The sequence below is a fragment of the Pongo abelii genome, chromosome 13 (genome assembly GCF_028885655.2).
Source record: "Pongo abelii isolate AG06213 chromosome 13, NHGRI_mPonAbe1-v2.0_pri, whole genome shotgun sequence".
NCBI lineage: Eukaryota > Metazoa > Chordata > Mammalia > Primates > Hominidae > Pongo > Pongo abelii.
The window spans coordinates 113,854,634-113,863,822 of record NC_071998.2 but is presented as its reverse complement, the minus strand read 5'-3'; the positions used below and the strand labels follow the sequence as shown (position 1 = coordinate 113,863,822).

The following is a 9,189-nucleotide window of genomic DNA, read 5'->3' as shown; positions in this document are numbered from 1 at the left end:
GACAAGAAAATACAAAGAATCACAGCTTACTGGAGCAGAAACCCACAAACAGAAGCCTCTGCAGGAATCAGTGCTAAGGTAGGAAAACCTGAACTGTAATTGATGAATTGCTGGAGGCTTAGTATAGACAAGTCTGAGAGTTAAAATCTCTAGGGGGACCCAGTCATAGAAAGGCCCACACACTGTTGTGAGTTTTACCTCCCAGAGTTCTACCTGGTTATCACAGTGAAGATATATACAGTATTCATAATAGCCAAGATATGGAAACAACCTAACTGCCCAACAATGAGTGAATATAAAGAAAATGTTGGCTGGGTGCAGTGGCTCACGCCTGCAATCCCAGCACTTTGGGAGGCCAAGGCGGGCAGATCATCTGAGGTCAGGAGTTCAAGACCAGCCTGGCCAATGTAGCGAAACCCCATCTCTACTAAAAAATACAAAAAAAAAAAAAAAATTAGCTGAGCGTGGTGGCTCACACCTGTAATCCCAGCTACTCGGGAGGCTGAGCCAGGAGAATTGCTTGAACCCAGGAGGCGGAGGTTGCAGCAGGCCAAGCTCACGCCACTGCACTCCAGTCTGGGTGACAGAGCAAGACTCTGTCTTAAAAAATAAAAAAAAAAAAAGTAAAAAACAAAATGTTATATATAGACTTACATACATATATATGTATATACTTTCTGTACTCTTACAAGTTAATAGCAAAAAAATGAATTATCTGTTCTTAAAAGGAGCAATGTATATTTATTCAGCCTTACAATATTATTAAGACTTAAAAAAGAAGTAGATCTTTCCATTTGCCACAACACAGATATACCTGGAAGACATTATGGTAACTGAAATAAACCAGACACAGAAATAAAAATATTGCACACTCTCATGTATATGTGAAATAAAAAGAAAGAAATATACAGGGATAGAGAATGAAACAATAGTTACTACAGGTAGGGGGAGGGATAAAATTGGGAGATGTAGATCAAAGGATACAGACATGAAGCATGAACAAGTCTAGAGATCTAATGTACAACATGAGAACCAGTTAATAATATTGTATTGTATTAGGGATTTTTGTTAAATAAGTAGATTTTAGTTGCTCTTATCACAAAAAAGTAACTGAGATTATAGATATGTTAATCTGCTTCATAATAATAACCATTTTACTCTCTATGTGTATCTCATAGCATCATGCTGTAAACCTCAAATATACACAATAAAATTTATTTTTTAAAAATTGATAAGCTTCTAACCATGCTGACTATGAAAACAAGACAGAGGACACAAATTATTAATGTCAGAAATAAATAAGGGAACATCACTACAGATCTCATGGACATTAAAAGAATAATACAGAAATACTATGAACAACTCTGTACCCACAAATTTGATAACCTAAATGAATGGACAAATTCTTTGAAAGACACAATATGTCAGAATGCACACAGGAAGAAATACATGAAATTGATAGAGCTGTATCTATAAAAGAAATTGACTCAATAATTAATAAACTCCCAAAGCAGAAAGCACCAGGCCCAGATGGGTTCACTGGTGAATTCTACTAAACATTTAAAGAATTTATATTAATTATCTATAATCTCTTCCAGACAATAGAAGCAGAGGAAATACTTTCTAATTCATTCTATGAAGCCAACAATATCCTAATACCAAAACCAGACATTATAAGAAAACTATAAACCTGTATCTCTCATAAACATACATGCATAACTCCAAATAAAATGTTTGCAAATTGAATCCAACAATGTATAAAAAGATTTATACATCACAACCAAGTTTAACCTATCCTAGGTATGCAAGCCTAGTTCAACATTCCAAAATCAGTTATTGTAATGCATCACATCAATAAACTAACAAAGAAAAGCCACATGAATACATAAATAGATGCAGAAAAATCATTTGACAAACTCCAACACCCATCTATGATTGATTCTAAAAACTCTCAGTAAACTAGGAATAGAAGGAAAATTCCTCAATTTGATAAGAAAAAACTACCCCCCTCAAAAAAATCCTACAACTAACATTATACATGATGGTGAGAAACTAGGAGCTTTCCCATTACGTTCAGGAACAAGATAAGAATGCCCCCTCTCACCATGGCTTTTCAATATCATACTGGAAATCCTACCTAATGCAATAAGACAAGAATAGTAATAAAAGATATACAGATTTGAAGGAAAGAAATGAAACTATCTTTGTTCACAGATGATTTGATTGTCTATATAGAAAATCCAAAAGAACTGACAAAAAAATTCCTGGAACTAATAAGCAATTACAGCAACAGTGCAAAATGCAAGATTAATATACAAAAGCTAATTGTTCTCCTAAATATTAGCAATAAACAAGTGGAATTTGAAATTAAGAACACAATATCATTTACATTAGCACCCCCCAAAATAAAATAATGGCATAAATCTAACAAAATAAGTACAAGATGAACACAAGGGTAACTACAAAACCATGATGAAAGATAAAAGAACTAAATAGTAATTCCATGTTCATGAATAAGAAGGCTCAATATTATCAAGAGGTCAATTCTTCTGAATTTGATGTATAAATTCCATGCAATACCGATCAAAATCCCAGCAAGTTATTTTGCAGATGTCAGAAAACTAATTCTAAAGTTTATATGTAGAGGCAAAAGACCCAGAGTAGCCAAGTCAATATTAAAGGAGAAAAACAAACTGGAGGACTGACACTACCTGACTTCAAAGCTACAGTAATCAAGACAATATATACTGGCAAAAGAATAGGCAAATAGATCAATGGTACAGAACAGAGAACCAAGAAATGGACCCGCACAACTGATCTTTGACAAACAGCAAAGACATATAACGGAGCAAAGATAGTTTTTTCAACAAATGGTGCTAAATTATCTGGACGTCCACATACCAAAAAGAAAAATAAATTCACCTTTTATAAACATTAACTCAATGGATCATAGTCCTAAATGTAAGATGCAAAACTGTGAAACTCAGAGAATAACATAAGAGAAAATCTAGATAATCTAGGGTTTAGAGATGACTTTTTAGATACAACACCAAAGGCATGATTCATAAAAGCAAGAATTCATAAGCCGGACTTCATTAAAATTAAACTTTTCTGTTATGCAAAAGTCACTGTCAAGAGAACAAAAATAATAAGCCACATACTGGGACAAAATATTTGCACAAAACGTATCTGATAAAGGACTGTAATTCAAAATACACAAATAACTCTTAAAACTCAACAATAAGAAAATATACAACCCAATTAAAAATGGGCCAAAGGTCTTAACAGACACTCAGCAAAGATACACATATGGAAAACAGGCATGTGAAAAGATGCTCCATCTCATGTCATCGGGGAAATTCAAATTAAAACAACAATGACATACCACTGTATACCCTTTAGAATGGCCAAACATAAACATTCCTAAACATAAAAATATTCACTCACGTAAGTATTTATCCACTCTTGATAACCATTACTTGAGGAAAGAGAAGCATTCCCTTGGGATATTGCAGTGAAGTTAAGAAGCTCTGAGTTTTGCCCTAACATCTAAATGAGAAGCCTCAGGGGTCCCTGTCTCCTTGGAGTCAGCTCTGCTAACTGTTATTTCCCTTCTGCTTTCTTTGCTGAGGGAGATCACAGGAAAAACTCCCCTGAGGGGTCAGCACACCACAGCTATATCAGCCTAACAACGATCCCATAGGGAGGGCAGAACTCAAACCCATGGAAAGCTCACTGGGCTTCCACAATCTAAAGAGTCCTTGCCACTTGACTCAGGGTATCCCTGCCTTCTGAGATGTGCAGCTGAGAAAGGCAGCATTATGTTAGGAACCACAGATTAGCAAAGAAACAGCGAGTTAAGGTCAGAAAAGGGAAATGTGGTATTCCTTTAGAGTAGTGTTTCAGTTCTTCCCTCCTTGCTAATTAGTCCAGAAGTTCAGAGGAGAAACATGAGGAAGCTGAGCTTTGGCTAAGAAGCAGAGTTGGAAATCACAGACGTGCAGAAGATCCACTTCTTGAGACACATTGAAGCAAAGAAAAACCCCTGGATACAGTGGTGAGCTTCAGTGAGATAGCCACCTACCTAGCCAACCCAGTTTGGCACTTTCTCTTTCCTTTCTGAAAGTTTCAAATATTTCATGAATTAAGAAGTCATAACCACCATCTGACTCATTTAGACTCATTGAGCTTGATCTTGAGGACCTCTACACCACATGTTTTAAGAGAAGCAAAACCTTATCAGTAGAAAAAAAACCAAACCCAAAACCAAAAAAACCAAACAATGATTGCATTCCCAGCCTCATACACTCACCCTGTACTTTAGAACCATTCTCCCTGATTTTCATATCCTAAACCTTCTTCCTTTTTCCTAGTGATAGGCATGGGTGATCCTCATGTCTACAGTCTGGAGCATCCAAACCCACTTAACCCAAATCTCCATTATTTTTTAAATTCTGTATTCCCAAGGCAGCCTTTTCACGAATGACTGCTTTTTTAATAATCATCTGTGTTTGACACACTGCTTTTCAGACATGGTATCTCACTTGCTATTTGATATGGTTTGGATCTGAGTCCCCCCCCAAATGTCATGTGGGATTTTAATCTCCAGTGTTGAAGGTGGGCCCTAGTGGGAGGTGATCATGGGGATGGATCCTTCATGAATGGTTTAGCACTGTCATTGGTGCTATTACCATGTTATTGAGTGAGTTTTCACAAGATCTGCTTGTTTAAAAAGTGTGTAGCACCTCCCCCCACCTCTGTCCTGCTCCTGCCATGTAAGATGCCTGCTCCGGCTTTGCCTTCCACCATGAATAAAAGTTTCCTGAGGCCTCCCCAGAATCAGAAACTGCAAGGCTTCCTGTAAACTCTGCAGAACTGTGAGGCAATTGAACCTCTTTACTTTAAAAATTACCCAGTTTGGAGTATTTCTTTATAGCAGTGTAGGAATAGGCTAATACACCTTTCATAAAACATCAGGAATCAGCCTATGAGCAGGTGATGGAGGACAAATCCAGCCTGCATCTTCTGCCTCAAGTCCAAGGCACTGTCCACTGCACCACCACAACCCTACACACCAGACCCACCTCCACCATGCATGGTCAATTTTTTTTTTTTTTTTTGAGACTGAGTCTTGCTCTGTCGCCAGGCTGGAGTGCAGTGGTATGATCTCAGCTCACTGCAACCTCTGCCTCCCAGGTTCAAGCAATTCTTCTGTCTCAGCCTCCCGAGTAGCTGGGACTACAGGTGCGCCCCACCACACCCAGCTAATTTTTTTTTTTTTTTTTTTTTGAGACACAGTCTGGCTCTGTCAGCCAGGCTGGAGTGCAGTGGCAAAATCTCAGCTCACTGCAACCTCCGTCTCCTGGGCTCAAGCAATTCTCCTGCCTCAGCCTACCGAGTAGCTGGGATTACAGGCCGCTGCCACCACGCCCAGCTAATTTTTGTATTTTTAGTATAGACGGGGTTTAACCGTGTTGGCCAGTATGCTCTTGATCTCCTGACCTTGTGATCTGCCTGCCTCAGCCTCCCAAAGTGCTGAGATTACAGGCGTGAGCCACCGTGCCCGGCGTGCCTGGCCAATTTTACCCACCTGATTGTGGCCAGTCCCTCACAAGTGTTCAAGCTTTCAAATCCCACCATCTGTACCACACAGAAAGATTGGTCATCACCCTTACAGCTGCAAGAGTGGATTCTGAACACAGGACAAGAAAGTTTGTCAGTTGTGTATTTGTGTGGCAAGAGGGTAATTCTGTAGAAATTTATCAGAGTGGGGAAAACATAGCACCAATGCATGATTGTAAGATATGTATAGCTTTACCAAAACATGAAGAGGCTTAAGGTTCAAATTCTTACTGCTATTCACTTCCTTACTGACCTTGAACAGATCACTTCATCTCTCTAAGCCTCTTGTATGTAAAAATGGCAACAGTAATAGCTTATGCCTCTTAATTCCTTATTATAGGATTTAGTGAGATGCTTACCACATACCTAATACTAATAAATTTTCAATAAATATTTGTTATTATTGACTTTAATTACTGATTCACTCAATATATCAACAAATTTTCCATCTATAAAATCTTGCAATATTATGACATTAATCTGATAGACAGTGAGGGATATGATATTTAAACATATGAGATAATTAGTTTTGAGAACATGCAGGAATATCAGATAAAGGATGATGACACTGAGGTGGCTGGGGAACAGCTTGTCCTGAATGTTTTTACAATACGCTTGTCCCTCTTTTAAGTTTTTCAAATGCTTTATCTCATTAAATCCTCAAGACAATGTGGATATTTGTGTTTGATTTTATACATGAAAAACCTGAGATTTAAAGGTGTTTAGTAACTTACAAGAAAAATGTAAGCATTTAATTTTTTAGTACATCAATATATAAATAGCCAACATTTAAAAATATGTGAAAATTCTGGTGTATTAAGGCCCATTCACAATGTGTAAAAGAATATACTGCTCTAAAGAAGTTGTTTCAAACATCTTGGTAGTGCAAATATGTTCACTGTAGAGATTTTATGGTAGCCAAAAGTGTATAAATAACCAATATCTAAAAATGCTTGAAAATCTCTATGTAATATGCCTATTCACAAGGTATGAATGAATATGCTTACTCAAAAACTTTAATTACAAAAAAATTGTGACAACATTTTGCTGATACAAAAATTCTCATTGCAGAGATTTTTTTATAGTAGCAAGAAATGGAGGCCACTTTGATATCCATTGGTAGGTAACTGGATCGGGATGAAAAATATATACACCAAAAATTCACGTTTCTCATAGATATTTTTAAATAAACACATAAAAGATAAATTAAAAACAGATTAACACTTAACAATGGGTGCTTATTCTGTACAAATGTGATTTAGGACAGAGAATTAAAGAAGGAAAAAACAATGTACAAAAAAGGGAGACTTGTGCAAACTAATGATGATAGCATGTCATGAGCTAGGGAGGATGAACCTTTCATTCTGCGAGCAGAGCAGAAAAAAAATCACTCTATTGATTGGGTTCAACATTCGTCTTAGATTTGCCCTGTTGGCTGTTTTGAAAAACCATTAGTTTTTTCAAGACAATGCAAAGATAAACTTCAGCGTGACACAACTGAGTATGCTTTGATAGGGAGAGAGTGTCCTGAAACCTCCCCATCTAAAATACCCCCAGTCTGACTCCCCATCAACCTCCATCTTCTAATACTGTTTTATTTTGTTCACAAAATGTATCCCTAACTGATGCTATACTACATATTTTGTAGTATAATGATCTACCTCCCCAACTAGAAAGCTCCACATAAGCAGGAATCTGTCTGCTCTATTGCTATGTCCCCAGCAGGTGAACAGTGCTTTTCACAGAACAGGAAATACTGAGTCTGAATTAGAGGAGTCCACTTCTGAAAGTTTCTAAAGGAAAACTCTCCCCCTGTCCCTCCAGATTTCAATATAATGCCCTTATGGAGCCCTTAGAGTTGGGAAGGGAGGACCCCATCAAGGACCATGAGGTGAACAAGCCATCCCACAATGAGCACAGTAGCTAATTGTGACCAAACAGAAGAAACGAAGACTTGCTAGGTTCTCATGATTGGTGTTATGAAATCAGAGCATGTTAAATAACAAAACTTCTTGTTTATAACTGAGCCCAAGTCAATGGAAAGAATCAACCACACCAGCAGTGTCTCTGAGTTTATCCTCCTGGGACTCTCCTCCTGGCCTGAGGATTAAAAGCCACTCTTTGTTCTCTTCCTCATCGTGTACCTGGTCACCATAACAGGGAACCTGCTCATCATCTTGGCCATTCGCTTCAACCCCCATCTTCAGACCCCTATGTATTTCTTCTTGAGTTTTCTGTCTCTCACTGATATTTGCTTTACAACAAGCGTTGTCCCCAAGATGCTGATGAACTTCCTGTCAGAAAAGAAGACCATGTCCTATGCTGGGTGTCTGACACAGATGTATTTTCTCTATGCCTTGGGCAACAGTGACAGCTGCCTTCTGGCAGTCATGGCCTTTGACCGCTATGTGGCCATCTGTGACCCCTTCCACTATGTCACCACCATGAGCCACCACCGCTGTGTCCTCCTGTTGGCCTTCTCCTGCTCATTTCCTCACCTCCACTCACTCCTGCACACACTTCTGCTGAATCGTCTCATCTTCTGTGACTCCAGTGTTATCCACCACTTTCTCTGTGACCTCAGCCCTGTGCTGAAATTGTCCTGCTCTTCCATATTTGTCAATGAAATTGTGCAGATGACAGAAACACCTATTGTTTTGGTGACTCCTTTTCTCTGCATTGCTTTCTCTTATATATGAATCCTCACTACAGTTCTCAAGATTCCCTCTACTTCTGGGAAATGCAAAGCCTTCTCCACCTGTGGTTCTCATCTCACCGTGGTGACACTCTTTTATGGAAGCATCTTCTATGTCTACTTACAGCCCCCATCCACCTACACTGTCAAGGACCACGTGGCAACAATTGTCTACACAGTTTTGTCATCCATGCTCAATCCTTTTATCTACAGCTTGAGAAACAAAGACCTGAAACAGGGCCTGAGGAAGCTTATGAGCAAGAGATCTTAGGAAGCACCCTCTTGAAAAACTCGTAAGTGGAATCTGCTCAACTTGGACCTGTTTTCTACTGGTTTCTGGTGAACAGTCAAGCTGTTGGAAGCTAGCACTTCTGACCCATGTGAGACAAGGCTATTGTGGGCACTTACATCCATTGATGATGACCCAACAATTTGGCCTGTATCTCTTAAATCACAATCGTTTCCTGTCTGTGTCTCCTCTTTCTTGGAAATATTTATTTTTTCCACTTTCTCATTTTCCAAAAACCACTTTAATCTAATCCTTTCCCCGAAAAAAAAAAAAAAAAAGAATATTTCCTAAATAAATTTCTCTCTTTTTATTAAGGCAGATCCTCCAAAATTCTTCACATTTCAATATATTGCTGAAAAATGCATAATTTTTAGCCATTGAATGTTTTTGCAAAAAAATTGAAAACAGAAAGAATGAAGGAAGAGAAGGAAGAGGAGGATATATATTTTAGCTAATTTTCTCTTCCTGAGGATTTTTATAATTTTTTATTTTTCTCCTTCTAAAAATGTTTTATTGCTTAAATCTTAAGCTTTTACTTTTACTTTTATCTTTCTATCCTTCCTTTATTATATTGCTGTAGTTT

At 38.0% G+C, this 9,189-nt stretch overlaps 1 protein-coding gene across 1 annotated transcript; it reads left to right on the top strand.

The window, feature by feature from the left end:
- Positions 1-7,658: 7,658 nt before the first annotated feature.
- On the top strand, positions 7,659-8,588 carry LOC100439016 (olfactory receptor 1L8). Its single transcript, XM_009244836.4, is given in 1 exon segment — positions 7,659-8,588. A coding segment is annotated over 1 exon segment (930 nt).
- Positions 8,589-9,189: the final 601 nt, after the last annotated feature.